Here is a 16,940-nt window from a genome sequence, read left to right as displayed (position 1 = left end):
GACCCTACTCAATGATAACAGCTAAATTTAAAATTATTCAGTCATATAAAGCAATTGAAGCATATGAAGCAGCTTTATATATAGAGACATGTACGTTGTTGGTCTTCCACTGCTGAGAAAATAGAAATGAATAGCCTGCTTCTGAGTCAGGTGTGTGGGGGTTCAAGTCCTACTATAGCGTTTCAAGAATAAAATGCTATAGAATATTCAGGAAGTCCTCCACTGTCAGAGATTCTATTTTTTGACTGAGACAATAAACCAAACCTCATTGTGTTCTCTCAAGTAAATGAAAGAGTTCCACTCACACTATCTCTGATTATCCCCAGTGTCCCGGCCAATATTATTCCTTGACCAAGTTCACTAAAAAAAATGCATTAGCCTTTTATAGGACTTTTTGTGTGCAAGTAGATTGCCATGGTTCCTACAAAACATCTCAAAGGCACCTCATTAGCTGTAAACAATTTTTGGGAGATCCTGAAGGGTATCCAAAACACTCTTTCTTTTAGATATAAAAACATTCAACATCGATATTTACAGTCTGATCCAGCTGAAGAAGTTTGCAAAGTTGTTCAGTAATATCTATAACACAAATCCGATCACAGCTGCTACCTGTTTTTCATTGCTTAAGGGTAGAATCAGTCAGGATTCCAGATCCATCTCATAACAGCTAATAACTGCTGTTGGAAAGTGAAATAGATAGGTTGGCAATGTTTTTACAATTTTGTTTTGTTGTAGATTCCTTTGTTTGAGACACTTTGTTTTTCAAGTTTTCCTTTCAGACTTCAAAAAGGGAAACTTAAATTTCGGTCCCTGAGGTAAATAAATGGCAGTTTCGTATTTCTTGGTGTGTACTTTTGAATCATGTGTGTGCAGCTTTAGTTCTTGCCCTATATCCAAATTTGATTTTGCAGTTTAATGTGATTAAACTTGTCACTTGCATCCCTGTACTGATTACATCTTGACTACATTTTTAAAGTATGAGATTTTTTGAAACTATTTTAAATTAAGTTAAAAAAGTCAATAGAAATCATGTTACCAGAGTGGAATTAACTAACAGACTTTTTTTACATGTTAAATGTTAATTTATATATATTTAAAAATCACTGCCATATTTAATTGGATTTTTTTCTTAATATATAATTTTATTAATTTAAAAACTATACATATAGAGAGTCATAGAGTCATAAAGCATGGAAACAGGCCATTTGTCCCACCACATCCACGCCAATCACTGGGCACCCATCTGTATTAATACCATCATCCAGGACATGGCCCCTAGCCTTCTATGCCTAGGCAATTCAAGTGCTCTTAAATGCTGTCATTGACTCTGCTTCCACCATTCTCTCAAGCAGTGCATTCCAGCTACTCACCATTCTCTGGATGAAGAAGGTCCCCCTCAGATCTCCACTAAATCTCTTACCCCTTACCCTAAATGTATGTCCTCTAACTTTATCTACCACTGATATGGGGACACTTTTCCTTCAGTCTACCATAACAATATCTCTCATAATTTTATACAGCTCAATCATGAACCCTGTTAATGTCCTCCATTCTAGGGAAAACAGACCTAGCCTCACTAGTCTCTCCTCATAACTGAAATGCTCCATCCCAGGCAACACCCTGGTGAATCTCTTCTGTACCCTATCCAACGCTATCACATCTTTTCTATAATGTGGTGACCAGAACTACACGCAGTATTCCAACTGAGGTCTTACTAATGTTTTATAAAGTTGGAGTATAACCTCCCTGTTCTTCTGTTCAATGTCCCAACTAATGAAGACCAGTATCCTATATCCCTTCTTAACCATGTTATCTATCCACACTGCCATCTTCAATGATCTTTGGACTTGTACTCAGAGGTTCCTCTGTTCCTCAGTACTCCATAGAAACATACCATTCTTGGTATATTTCCTAGCCTTGTTAGTATTCCCAAAATGTATCACCTCATATTTACCTGAATCTGACTCCATCTGCAATTTCTCAGCCCATTTCACCAACACATCCATATCACTCTGTAGCCTAAGACTACTCTCCACACTATTGGCAATTCTACCAATCTTTGTGCCATCTGCAAACTTACTTATCATGCTTCCAACATCCATATCCAAATCATTCATATGTATTAGATTCACCCTCTGTCTCCTATTTTGCATCCAACTTGCCCTTGATCGCATAGACCCAAATCTTTTGGACCAGTAATACATCATGGAATGAATTGATGCTGGAATTTGCATTTTATAGTCATTCATATTTGAAAAAAAAATTTAAAGGCTAGTCAATGGGTCAGGAAAATACACATGTGTACTCTCAAAAGGCCCTACCCTTACTGATTGCTGCTGCTTCTTAGTCAGTCCCTCAGGATGGGAGATGACTTGGTTCCATTTTAGGTTCTTAGGTGTCAAATGAGACCAATATGGGAACTGCAGATTCCTCCATCGATGGAGTAGGAGATGGGTGACTGGGTGGGCTAATAGGTGTTTGTGAAGTAGTGAGCTCCTTCTGCCACTTACGTAGGGTTTCAGTGTGCTACTAATGCTCAATACCATCTGGAATTCTCCTCCTCCACTTTGAGTGGTCCTGGGCTAGAGGTTTCCAGGAGTCAGCAGAAATGTTGCATTTCTTCAAGGAAACTATTAATGATTTCCCTGTCCACCTAGTAATCTCTTCCTATGATAGAACTTGGATTTGACTACCTGTTTTGGGAGCTGGTGTCCAGCGTGTGAGTGGCTTGATCTGCCCAATGTAGCCGACTGAGTGTAACTGGAGCCTCAATGCTGTGGATAGTGGAGAAGACACTGACATTGGTTTGCTTATCCTTCTGGTGAATTTGGAGGATTTTGCGGACGCAGCTTTGGCAGTAATTTTCCAATGCCTTGAGATGCCTTGCAGTGCAGAGGGAGTGCTGCATTAGCAGAGATATTGAATATGTGTATGAGATATAATATGTCTGAGAAATTAAACTCATGCCAGGTTGGGTGAAAGTAGAAGCTACCATTGTACTATTTCTTTTAAAAGAGCAGGGAATCTCTCTAATGCTTTATCAATCAGTATCCCTAAATATAAAATTATGCTTCTTTTGCATGTAATATCGCAGAGGTATATGCTGGATAAAATAGAGCTTCTTTTCCTTTTAAATTCCCAAAGAGCTTTAGGACCACTTGGCAGCTGGAGTGCCACAACCGTGCAGAGCCTGCCGGGAATTGTAGTCAGCGCTGATTGACAGCGCCAGGTTTAATCCGGGGAAGCGGAGATGCCCAAAACCACATCTCCCAGGGGGCCGCGCGGTGTCTTCCATTGGCTTGGACGATGATGCGAGTGGCTCCAGACATTTTCCTGCGGATCGCATAATCTAAAACGGATTAAAGGCAGCGCCTTGTAATCATGTCAGGGTCTGCAGCTCGTCACTGATATTCTGTCCAATACACCCCACTGCTGCTGGATAACACTATAGAAGCTGTGCCCGGTCATTATCCCGTCCCGGAATCCTGCACGGGCCTACTTTGTTTATAATCGTTCGTTTGCTTTTCATTTAAAATCAAGTTTGGGGGGGGGGTGGGAAATAAACTCGAAGTTTGGACATTCATCGTGTGCAAAAGATGGCGGATACCAAATCCATTTACGAGAGAAGATTTGAAGCTGCTGTCAGTGTTATTCAGAGTTTGCCTAAAAACGGTGAAAACATTTTTCTTCCTTCACGTAGTCAAGGGGTGTGTGGGGATTTAGCAATGTTTTAACGCAATTCTGTGACAGAACTGGATTTGGTTGTAAACACCCCTCGCAGGTTTTAGGATCTTTTAAAAATCCTTTCCCGCATCCTTCATTATCTGTTCTGTTGTTTGAAATTGTTGAATGAATCCCGAGTTGGGGTACTTAAAATTGATGAATATGGCTCGTCCTGTCCTCTGGCTTGATGTGCCAATCATGCAATATATTTCGTCACATGGGAAACTGACTGGAGAGGGTAATTCACTCAACAGCTGCAGCCATTATGGCTGGTGTTATTTACTGTAGGCTTGGTAACGCTATATATCTCAAGTATAATTTGGTCTTTCCTTTTGAAATTATTTCTAATTTATATGGGGTTTCTTTGATGAGAAATCGTTCTCAGTTCTGTGTGCATATTGAGGAAAAGATAATTGAGGAATTGACAAAAGAGGTGCAAGAAAGATTTACAAGGACGAAAGGGCATAACTATTAAAATGAACGAGTTTTGAGTCATTTTCCCTTGAAAGAAAGAAGTTAAAATTCATGAAAAGATTTGATGAGGTAGACATTTTTTTTTACCTGTTTGGTATAGGGGAGTCCTAAACTAGGAATCCTGAATATATGATGATTATTAATAAATCTTATAAATTAAAGGTAAATGTTGTTACACAATGGGTGGTCAGAATGTGGAACCTTGTTGAATAATTGCAGCACAGAGTCAAGATGTAGTAATGGGAAGCTAGATAGTTGTTTATTTCAGTCTCTATTCATTGACAACGTTCAAGGTGGCTCCTATAGATCAAAAATACTGGCATAGTATTTATATTGCAGAGCTATAAAGACTATGTTGGAGATGAGAGAATATTATTTAGTCCATTCCTCCAGTATCCTGCTTGTATAATGGTATCCAAATGTTTTCTGAATAGCCTTAATACTTTTTACTTCAGTGTTGCCCAGCAGATCATTCCAAACACTTCTTTTTGTCAAAGAACGGTTATCAAATGATTCAGTAGGATATAGACCAGTTGGAAATGTGGGCAGAGAAATGGCAGATGGAGCTTAATCCAGACGAGTCTGAGGTGTTGCACTTTGGGAGGTCAAATGTAAGAGGAAAGTATACAGTAAATGGCAGGACCCTGAGGAGCATTGATGTACAGAGGGATCTTGGGGTCCCAGTCCATAGCTGCCTGAAAGCGGCAGCACAAGTAGATAGAGTGGTAAAGAAGGCATACAGCATTCTTGGCTTCAGTCGAGGTGTTTGAGTATAAAAGTCCATAACTCCCCTGAAAGTGGCAACATAAGTAGACATGGTGGTTAAGAAGGCATACAGCATACTTGCCTTTATTGATCAGCGTGCTGAGCATAAGTCAAGAAGTCATGTTGCAGCTGTATAAAACTTTGGCTTGGCCACACTTGGAATATTGTGTGCAGTTCTGGTCAAGTCAAACATCAAGCGCTGCTGGAAGATCATCACCTCCGTGGTACTTTGGTCTGCCCGAAACTTGTTGGTCTTGCAGTACAACGAAATGATCATAAAGGAAAGTTGCTGACTGGGGCATTCCAGGTTGCAGAAGTACATGCTAAGGGATGCACTAAAGCTTGGTGCAGCCAATGCAAAGGCTTTGTGATATACTATATACCAGAAATACTATGAATGTATAGACTGAACAACATTATGAATGTAAAGAAAAACATGCACTTTTTTTTGTATTTCTTATACATATTTTATACATTTTATTTTTGAAATAAGATACAGACAAGAGAGCTGAATTTTAGAGGCAACTGCCCTGAACATTAAAGCAGCATTTGGATTTAGTATAACCGCTGCTTGCAGTCGTGTTGAGCACGAAGCAATATAGTTGTGGCTATGGGAGGCTAATTATCACGTTCATAGAAATGAGTTCCTCTGCAGTGTAGGTGGGAAAGCAAATGTGAGCAGAACATGAGGGTCTGCAAAGGGTAATAGCTTAAGCAAAGTGGACAAAGAATAGCAGATGGAGGATTATGTGACAAAAATGTGAAGCTACCCACTTTGGTAGGAAAAATGAAAATATTGTACAAGTGGAGAGAGACTACAGAATGCTGCTGTACAGAGGAATTTGGGTGTCTGTGTATGGAATGCAATGTTAGTATTTGGATCTATGTTCATTACATTTGAGAAGATGGAGGAAGAATGCTTGGCAAATGAGCCCAGCATGTTTTGTTCACCCCTATTTATCTTTGTAGGTAGTGGTGAGGTACCACCTTGAATTGCTGCAGTCTGTTTAGTGCTGTTGGGGTAGATGTTCCAGGATTTAAACCCAGGGAATATGAAGGAACAGCAATATATTTCCAAATTCAAGTGATAGTGTTTGCATGTGCCTCCCCCTTTTGGAAGTGGAAGTCGCTAGTTTGGGAGATGCTGTTGAAGTAACTTGGGTGAGTAACTGTAGAGATTTGTAGATGGCACACACTGTAGCTACAGTAGCAGAAGGGATGAACATTTTGGATGGTAGCTGGGTTGAAAGTTAAGCAAGCTGCTTTTTCTGTATGGTATTAAGTGCTTGAGTGTCGACAGAAGAGATTATGTCAACCAACTCCTGACGTGCCATGTAGAAGATGAAAAGGCTTTGGGTGTCAAGTGGAGGTCTTACAAAACCTAAGATTCTGAGAGGGCTTGATAAAGTAGATGCTGAGAGGATGTTTTTTCTGAAGGGGAAATCCAGAGCTAGGGATTGTGGTTTCAGAATAGGAGGGAGCCCTCTGAAGATGAAGTTGTGCAGGAATTTCTGAGGGTTGTTAATTTTTGGAATTCTCTCCCCAATATGCATAGGAGGCTGTTAATGAGTATATGCAAAGCTGAGATAAACAGACTTTTGAACTATAGGAGAGTTGGGTGATGGAGAATAGGTAGGAGAATGGAGCAAAGGGGTTAATCTTATTGAATTCAAATTCCTACTCTTGTTCTTATGACTTTCCCTATTCCAGCTACATTGAAGCCAGAATGGGGTTGTTTGCTGTTGATTGCAATATTCAAGTCCCCGTCTAAAACCTTAAGCTCTCTAACTGTTCATTAACAGTGTATTGTTGTTACAGTTTGTGCGATTTCAATATACAGTGTAGCAACTTGCCAAGTCTTTGACAGCAGTTCCCACATTGGTGACCTTTGGTGAGGACAGAGTCACCACCTGCAAGTTGCCCAGTGAATGTCTCAGCATTGTTACTGGGAAATATGTTCTCAATTCTTACTTGGGCCAAATCCTAGAAGCCCTGACCTAACTGCAGCATGGTTGTACTTTAAATATGTGGTCTACAGTAGTAGCTCAACATTACCTCCTCTGGGCACTACATACGTATCTTCCCAGCAACAATACCCCCCAACAGCCTAGCCAAACGTCTTGCAAATTAAAAACCCAAAATGCTGGAAGCATTCAACAGGGTCTGACCTGCTGAGTCTCTCTTGCATTTTCTGTGTTAATTTTGATTCCAACATCTGTATTTTCTTTTTATTTTTATCTTGCAAATTAATTTCAAGATATTGCTGCTGCAGCAAAGTAACTTTGAGGGTAAATTTGAGGCAGCAATATCTTGGAGTTTCATCGTACTATTGGCTGTCATGAAATCCAGAAGAGTTAATAAGATGTTTAATTGTGATTTAATCTGTGTTGTACAATGTTTCAATGGATAACAAAAAGCAATATCCTCAAGTAGACTGAATATTCATAAAACATTTTGCTCTCTCTCTATTTAACGAACAATACACAAAGGATAAAAGTGCCCATGCATGTGCCTTCTGAGCAAGAATATTGAAGTGGATTTCTGATGGTGTGTATTAGTAAATATTAATTTACCAATCAAAAGTTCATCTACTAGGTACAGATCCCCAATTAGCTGCATATGACTGATTTATGGGCCACAGTGGTATGAGTTAGAACCTTACCTGTTTACCAGAAACAACTAATGTACCAAATAGATTAGGCAGCTGATGAATGTTACTATCTTACTAAGATTTGTTGATAGCATTGCTGTAGTTTTCCATTTGTAATGCAAGTTGAAATGTTTTATTAAATAGGTTCATTCCAACCATCAAATGAGCTCATGCTGAAGTTTTACAGTTATTACAAGCAAGCAACCTTGGGGCCCTGCAACACTGCCAGGCCTGGGTTCTGGGATCCTATTGGCAAGTACAAATGGTAATGATATTTGATTTACTGACTTAATTTATTGTATGTGTAAAATTGTCATCATGTCATTTTGCATTTTCTCGTGCCAACCTGAGCTTGACTTTTCCAGCAAAGGATAACGATCCAATAATTTGAGAATAGGTTTTTAAATTGGAGCGTGTTCTGAATGTATTTCCAACTGTGACTTATGCTGCCTACTCGATTTATTTGGATGTGGTGGGGAAAGAAAGTGTACCAAGTCATCTTGGGTATGACGTGCATCGTGATATCACCCCTAAAATCCTAGGTGTAATTCTGTTACTTCATTTTATGATATAAAAGTATAATCAGAACAGCGAACTTAGCTTGGAGATTGCATTCAAATCAGATCCATGGATTGAAAATGTGTTTCCCGTAATTAAATAGGTTTTCCATCAAAATGTGGCTAAGTGGATTCAACTTAAAATGTAATGGGACTAGCTCACACAACCAAATCAGCTGTTTGGATCCTGATAAATTCTTTTGGGGACAGTATTGGTTACTGCTTAAGATTAGAAGTATATGTTCAGTTCTGAATCAGAAGTCAAAAAAAACCACCACATTGCTAACTGGATATAACCTTAGATTTTAGTGTTTTTTTTATTCTGACATGGATACAAACTCTACTGTTCTGATTTTGTGTTCAGCTACTTTGGTTACATCCTTTCCTTTTCCTTGCTCACCAAAACAAATTTTCCTAAGATTCTACCCTCCCCTAAATCCAAATCCACATTTCTTCTCCTGTTATTTCCTGTTTCATTTTGTGCCTGTTCAAATTTCTCCTTTAGCTCCTTTATTCATGTGCTTTGTTTCCTTATCTATTCTTCAGCTGGCCTGATATTGGAAACTATTCTCTTCTCTCAAGTGCAGTTTGTCTTTTTCAAAAATGTTGTTATTACCCTACAAGTTGAGCAGCATAAGTGAGGGAGAAATGGAGCTGATGTTTTAGGTTGAAGACCCTTCATCATAACTGGTTAAGTGAGGGAATGGTGTCTTCAGTGGCGGAAGTAGGGAAGATGAAGAGAACATAGAGAATGTCTGTATTAGGACACATACAAAGTTGTCAAAGTAACAATTACTTTAAAAATTGGCAGTTAGAAACCCAAAAAAAGGGAATAATTTGAAACAGAAAGTTACAGCTACATCTGTGAACAAAGAAAAACAAGGGAGTGATTACCTGCAACTTTTGTATTCAGTACAAGTCCATAGGCTTACAACATATCAGAATCAGGTTTATTATCACTGTCTTGTATGGTGTGAAATTTGTTGTTTTGCAGCAGCGTTAGAGTGCAAAGACATAAAAAAACTATCATCTGTGACCAAGCCAATTTTGCATCTAATTTACCAGCTCACCGTGGATTCCATGTGACTTAATCTTCTGGGCCAGCCTACCATGAGGGACCTTGTCAAGTGCTTTACTCTTGTCCATGTAAACAACATCCACTGCCCTATCTTTCATCACCTCCTCAAAGCTCAGTCAGTTTGTGAGACAGGACATCCCAACACCACAAAGCCATTCTATCTTCCAAATCCTGTCACTAAGAATCTTTAGTAACTACTGATGTAAGACTCACTCACCTATAATTTCCTGGATTATCCCTGTTGCCCTTCGTAAACAAAGGAACAATATTGGCTATTCTCAAGTCTTCTGGGACCTTGCCTGTGGCTAACGAAGATACGGAGATTTCTGTCAAGGCCTCAGCAATCTCTTCCCTTGCTTCTCTCAATATCCTGAGTTAGATCCCATTAGGCCACGGGGACTCATCCTCTTTAGTGTTTTTCAAGAGACCCAACACCAGCTTCCTAATAACAACCTGGCCTAGAATATCAACATGCCCCTTCCTAATCTCACCATCATCCATGTTCTTCTCCTTTGTGAATACTAATGCAAAGCACTCATTAAGGACCTCCCCCACTTCCTCTGGCTACATGCATAAATTTCTTTCTTTGTCCATGAGTGAACCTGCCCTTTCCCTAGATACCTCTTGCTCCAAATTTATGTATAAAATGCCTTGGGATTCTCCTTAATGCTGCTTGCCACGGACATTTCATGGCCCCTTTTAGTCCTCCTGATTCCCTGTTTAACTTCTTCCCTAATTCCTTTATGTTCCTCAAGAGCCTTGTCCAATTTCAGTTTCTTAAACCTTGCATCTGCTTTTTCTTTTCAACTAAATTTATAATCTTGTTATCCAAGTTTCCCGAATGATGCCATCCTTATCTTTCATCCTCACAGGAACGTGCTGGTCCTGAGGTCTAACCAGCTGGCCTTTAAAAGACTTCCACATATCAGATGTGGATTTACCCACAAACAGTCGCTCCCAATCTATTTTCCCCAGTTCCTGCCTAATTCTGTTATAATTAGCCTTCCATCAGTTTGGCACTATAACCCAAGGAACAGTCTTATCCTTATCCATAACTATCTTAAATCTTATGGTATTATGGTCACTGTTCTCAAAATGCTCCCACCACTGAGACATTAATTGCCTGGCCAGGCTCATACCCCAATACAAGGTCTTGTATGCCCCTTTCCCTTGTTGGACTATCTACATGTTGTTTCTAGAAACCCTCCTGGATGCATCTAACAAATTCTGTCCCATCTAAGCCCCAGTCAATATTGGAGAAGTTAAAATCACCCACTACAACAACCCTACTTTTTTTTTGCTTCTTTCCATGATCTGCCAACATATCTGTTTGTCTATCTTCGGATAGCTATTAAGAGGCCTATTGTATAATGTAATCAAAGTGATTGCACCTTTCTTATTCCTGAGCTCTAGCCATATGGCCTTGCTGCATGAGCACTCCAAGATGTCCTCTCTAAATTCAGCTGTAACATTCTCCCTAATCATTTGTACAACTCCCCCTCTTTTACATGCCTCTCTGTCACATCTGAAACATCTAAATCCTGGAACATTGAGTTGCCAGTCCTGCCCCTCTCTCAACCAAGTTTCTGTAATGGCTACGTCATCATACCTCCATATATGAATCCAGGTTCTAAGTTCATCTGCCTTACCAGTTATACTCCTTCCATCAAAATAAATAGACTTCAGACCATCAGTCCCGCCATGTTGATTAACCTGGCCATGCTTGTTCTTTCTCTTAGACTTGCCTCTGAGATTAACCAACTCAGCACAGTGAACTGCCTCAATCAGCTGAGTCATTTTGGGTATTGTTAATTAATATTAACTTTTATATACAAAAATCAATTCTCCTTGATGACATAACAGCTCATCAATATAATGTTAAAGTGTAGTATTTCAAATTGTTAAATTTGTTGCTGCTATCTGTTGATTAAAACAGTCCTCGAGTTGTACAGCACAGAAACTGGCCCTTTGGCCCAACTCATCCATGATGTGATAGATCTTTCATCCTCTCCTGTCACTGGATTGAGTCTTTCCAAACTGTTCTGATTGTACCAGTAAAGAAGTAAAGCTTTTGTCCAATCCAGAGACACGAGAAATTCTGCAGATGCTGGAATCTGGAGCAAAACACAAAAAGTGCTAGAGGAACTCAGCAGGTCAGGCAGCATCTATGGAGGGAAATAGACAGTCGACATTTCGGGCCGAGACCCTTCACCAGGGCTGGAAAGGAAGAGGGCAGAAGCCAGAATAAGAAGGGGAGGGGGAGGAGCACACGTGGGCAGGAGATAGATGAGTTCATGAAATAGGTGAGTCCAGGTGAGAGGGGGAAGGTAGGTGGTGGGGGGGGGGGCAGTGGGGCATGTAATAAGCTGAGAGGTGATAGGCTGATAGGTAGAAGAGGCAAAGGGCTGAAGAAGAAGGAATCCGGTAGGAGAGGGCAGTGTACCATGGAATAAAGGATGGAGGAGGGGAAGAGAGGAGATGGGCAGATCATCAAGGTGGGGGAAAGGAGCCACAGGAATAAGGGAAGACAAAGAAGTTGGAGGGGGGGAAGAAAAAGAATGGGTGGGGTTACCAGAAGTTAGAGAAATCGATGTTGGGGCCATCAGGTTGGAGACTCCCAAGGTGGAATATGAGGTGTTGTTCCTCCAACCTGCATCTGGCCTCAACGTGGCAGTAGAGGAGGCCATGGATATCTGGGCTAGACTTGTACGAATCATAAATGTTAAAGTGAAATGTGATGACCTATTGTGCTACCCATTTCCTGACTTAGAGCTGACTAAAATTAATTTTTGGCAAGTTTATTTTAAATAACACTTTGTTCCAACATTTCCTTTCAAAATTTTGCATCTCTGCTGGAAAAATGTCCTCATGTCATAACTAAATTGTAGCTGTCATCCTCTTATTCAAAGCTCTTACTTGACAAGTATATTAAAAATTCACATTTGTTTGCTTTTTAAGGGAGTGATGGACAGTTGCATTTCAGCAGACCAAACAAAACTAAATTTTCAAAAGTAACTGCTTATAACTTAGGTTCTTGAGGTCCCTGGTCATTTACTATTTGTGGTTTCAGTATTTCCTGCTGATCTCCATTTCAGTAGCATTGCAGCTCAGTTATGCAGAAATTGAGAGGAAACTATCAGCATGTGCTGGTCAGTGGAAGAGACCTACGTGGTTGCCTATGTTTGGACAGCAGTGTCCACATCTGATGCAAGGATGAACAAAATCCACTAGACATGTCTTTAGTTTCTAGATTTGGCACTAGAAGAACTTCCCCTCTACAATCATCTGTTGCTGCATGTACTCTTACATTCTTCAGGTATGACGCTGCAGCTTCTCATTCCCCTTCTGACTCACCTTGACCCATCTTAAGAGCCTGTGTAATAATTTGTGACAAAATGAGGTAAATTCTAAACATTCACTCTGTGCTTGCAATGTTTTAAAATTTTTAGCACTGGACTTCTCTGACAGTATAACCAGAGAACATTAAAGAAATAGTATTTCACCAAAATAAAATTAGAAATGGGAAACTGCAGTTCCGTAAACTTGTCAAAACCAGAAAAATGGTGACCGCCAATATTTAAAGAGAAACTTGACTTGCTTCAATAGTTGGTGAGTTCTAATTAGTTTGAATACTTTGAATCATTAGCTTATACTCTGCCCATGCTTTCCCCCGCACCCCCCCTCCCCCAAACCACCAATAAAAAATATTGGATTAAAAATGGTCGAACAGTCTCTGGCTCTGCATTTCCAACTTCCACAGCAATGAAAGAAAAAGGAGAATTTGAATTCCATGCTGCATCTTTCACAACCAAGGTTCAAATATGGGTTTTGAGGTATGGTTACTGTTGTAGTATGCAGGTTGACCCCAGGTTATGAATGCCCAACTAATGGGCATCCCTACATATGAACATAATATTATCAAATTCAAAAGTCTGATGTACACACTTACATTCGTTCCTATGAACGGCAGAACTAGTTTCCTCCTTCTCTCCACTTTTAGTAATTGTTTTTTTTACCAGTCTTATGTGCTTTTTATGCTATTCATTACAATACTATGGCAGTATTGTTACCATACTGAGTGATATTTGTGTATTTTTGACAAAATCAACTTATGGATGTCTGTAAAAAGGGAACCTTTACGTTACCAGTAGAAATGTGACCACTGCACTGCTTCCAAAGTCTCTCAAACAGCAATAAGATATTAGTCCTTTTGTTTCCTGGATAAATATTGGTAAGGATTCATGATCCTGCTAATGATTGATCAGATATGTTTTACTGTGTTTAAATTTGTGTTCTTGTAAGAGGAATAGCTGTAAATCTTCTGTAATTTTACAGAGTGCTGGTGATCCACACCGAGAATACTATGTTCAGTTTTGGTTCCCTTATTTACGAACGGATATGCTAACATCGGAGAAGAGATTCCTTGGGTGAATTCCTGGGATGGGAGGGTTGGCCTATAACAAATGGCTAAGTTGGATCTTTATCCTTTGGAGATTGAAAGAATAGGTGATCTTATTCAAACATGTAAGATCCTACAGGGATTTGACAAGGTAGAAGTTGAGATCTTTCTGCTAGTGGGAGCATCTCAAATTATAAAATGAAGGGATGGTCATTCAAAACTGAAGTGCATAGGAATTTGTCTTTGCAGAAGGTGGTGGATTGCTAGAATTCTCTAACTCTGAAGGTTGTGGGCGCTGTTCACTGAAGGTATTTAAAGGAGAGGTAAATTTTTGATAGATCAAGGATAGGGGGCTATGTGGAACTGGCATAGAAGAGGATTTGAAGTCCGTAGCAGATCAGCCATGATCATACTGAATGGCTGGACAGGCTTGAATGGCCAGATGGCCTACTCCTCTTCCTACTTGCTTATGTTCAGTCTTCACCAAGATAACCAGAATCAGCTGGAATTGGACTAAGATTATTGGAGTTAGATGTAGGAGTTGAGGTTGGGGAGGAAAATAATTGCCATACTTATCACTCTAGTCAGTGACTTCAACATGCATTTACAAGTTTGAATAGTATTAAGTTCACTGTGAAGCCTCTGGCAATTAGTTAGACTGCCTGCACATAATGTGTAGGCACATGTGGAATGTGTACTTGTTATCCTGGATGTCAAGTGACGGGAGAATCGCATTCCCATAAGCAGTAAATGCCTCCACTAGATGAGGTGGGGGAGATAAAATGGTAGGACTTATTAAATACAAACAAAAAATGTTCAAAATGCCTAACAGATCAGGCAGTATCTATGGAGGAAGAAATGCAGTTTACATTTCAGATGACTGGTAGGTGATATTAAATATTAACTTTGTTTCTTTCTCCACAGTCATTGCCCAATCTGATAAGTATTTCCAGCATTTCCTGTTAGTATGTAAGGCTTCCTGCATTTGCAGTCATTTTTTTGTAAGAAAATTAGTTCACTTACCTCCTTGGGGCAGAAGATCATGAGTTCTGCCTCACTTCAGAGAGTTAAGTACATAATCTAAGCTGACATTTTAGTGTAACACCATGTAAGTGCTGTACTTTCTTTTTGAAAGTCCTGACTTTTATCTGTCACATCAACTTTTTTTCTTTGAACGTAAGCGTTCCCATAGTGTTTAAAATAGAGCCAAGGAGTTTTCCTGGTGAATTAGACAATGTTTAGCCATCAACGTATCAGTAAATGAGATCAAATTCAATTTTTCTGGTACCTTGCTATGTGCAAAGTTGTCTACTGTATTGACTATAATTCAAGATTGTGAAATTGGCCAGGAAAGATGCAAGTTCATTAAATCTCAGTTTTACTTTCCTGGTTTGTTTCTGTGGAGAAGTGCTATTAACAAAATATCATTGCAGCAGAGTTGCAGCTTGTACTTGCTGCCTATGGGCACCATTCTCCTGAACTTAATTCATTCAAATTGGCAGATAATCTTGCATGTCCAGACAGTCCTGAGCACAGGTGGGGCTTCAAAGGATGCAATGGAAAACACTCCACTAGCTGAAATCATATCTCATACAGAGGAAGGTATTTGTTGGAGGTCCATTACCCCAGCTCCAGAATTGTACTGCAGACAGTTTCCTAGACCCAAATGTCTTCAGTTATTTCATCAATGACCTTTCTTCTGTCTCAAGTTCACAGTTGGGGATGTTCACTGATGATTACATGATACTCAAAACTATTCACAAGTCCTTAGTAATGAAACAACCCATAACTGCAAGCAGGAAGACCTAGAAAGGTGGCAAGTAATATTCATGTCAGAAATTGACCTTCTTCAACATGAGGCAGTTTAACTATCTACCCTTGATTTCTAAAACCTCCTCCAATATCCTGGGAGTCACCATTGACCGGAAATTCAATTGGGATGAGTCACATATATATTATGGTTACAAAAGCAGTTCAGAGGCTTATCCCAGCTGGAAGTAGGGTTTTCTGTAGCACATGAGTCCTTTTCTGACACCCCAAAGCCTTTTCACCATGTATAAAACACAGGTCACGAGTAGTGGAATACTTTTTCATTTGGCTGAATGAGTGCAGCTCTGACAATCTTGAAAGAAGCTAGACATTTAGGACAAGATGGTCTTTGTTGGTCTCGGAACAGCCTCCTTCAAATTCACCTTTCCTTCATTAATGATGGATCTAAATCCAAAAGTTCACCACCCAACTATACTGATGAAGTGCCATCACTGGAAAGACTGCAGCTATTCAAGAATGCAGCACACCACAACTATTTTGAAGACAATTGGGATGAGTAATGAATGCTGGCTTTGCCAGCCATCCCACATTCCTTAAGTGAAGTAAAAAGCAAAGATGTGAGTGGCCAGAATAAGTTGTTGTCTCAGAACTCCTTTCGAAGCCTTTGGTAATAGATACTGCCTCCCAGCTTTGCAAGTTATAAAAATTGTTAGAAATTTTACATGTTTCTGAAAGTCACTGATCTGAACTGGTGCAGAATTTGGGAGTGGATTCCCCTGCATCAGTGCGGGGGAAACCCAACAACAAAAGCAGGTGTGTTGTTGGACTCCATGCTGTTTACCACCAAAAATCCAGGCCTGTGATTCTGGGATAACTCTAAATTGTTGGGGAGTGATGGGGTCTAGCTCTCTTCTTCTTATCTCTAACAATCTGTTGTCTTTTTGTCCTGTTTCCACAGAATACATTTTTTCTTTTTAATTAATCATGATACTCTGTACTATGTTAATAAAGACAACTGTGTGTTTGAAAAACAAATTTATAACTTTGTGAATTGTTGTATTTTGTTGTGGGGTGGAAAAATGTTCAGTCTAAAATTTGATTTGTTTAACCTTTGGTTATGGTTGCTGTTTAAAGTTGAAAGAAACGTAGAGGCATTCTACATTGTTTTGCTTGTTCACTGTAATCTGTGCCATTGAGATGTGGGACTTGTGGAAAAATACATCACGCACAAGTTACTTTGAAAACTTGGGCGTCTCCTTTCTGTGATAGAAGTTTGTTTGCCTGACATTATCTTAGTAAGTTCTTCTTGGCTTTGAAGACTGTGATTGAAAATGACTTGAGCGTGAAAATCAGTTTGTACTTTGTTGCAAGTCATTAACAGAAAAGCTTTCTTGTGTTTATTATAGGGATGCTTGGAATTCCCTGGGAGACATGTCCAAGGAAGAAGCCATGATTGCTTATGTTGATGAAATGAAAAAGGTAATGTAAACAGACAATATTTTTTGAAGTGCTCCTTACTTCAGT

At 39.6% G+C, this 16,940-nt stretch overlaps 1 protein-coding gene across 2 annotated transcripts in view; it reads left to right on the top strand.

Moving 5' to 3' along the window:
• Positions 1–3,272: 3,272 nt before the first annotated feature.
• acbd5a (acyl-CoA binding domain containing 5a) overlaps positions 3,273–16,940 on the top strand; it is a 40,392-nt gene continuing 26,724 nt past the window's right edge. The window contains exons 1-3 of one of the 2 annotated variants that reach the window (XM_052016098.1): positions 3,273–3,672; positions 7,757–7,877; positions 16,823–16,895. In XM_052016098.1, coding sequence (XP_051872058.1) covers positions 3,597–3,672; positions 7,757–7,877; positions 16,823–16,895 — 270 coding nt within the window. In that variant the 5' untranslated portion in view covers positions 3,273–3,596. Of the gene's footprint in view, positions 3,673–7,756; positions 7,878–16,087; positions 16,230–16,822; positions 16,896–16,940 lie in introns of those variants that run through there. The other variant, XM_052016099.1, reaches the window with a different exon arrangement.

The sequence above is a fragment of the Pristis pectinata genome, chromosome 5, assembly GCF_009764475.1.
Source record: "Pristis pectinata isolate sPriPec2 chromosome 5, sPriPec2.1.pri, whole genome shotgun sequence".
Taxonomy (NCBI): Eukaryota; Metazoa; Chordata; class Chondrichthyes; order Rhinopristiformes; family Pristidae; genus Pristis; species Pristis pectinata.
The sequence above is the reverse complement of the archived record's forward strand: the minus strand, read 5'-3'. Positions and strand labels throughout refer to the sequence as shown.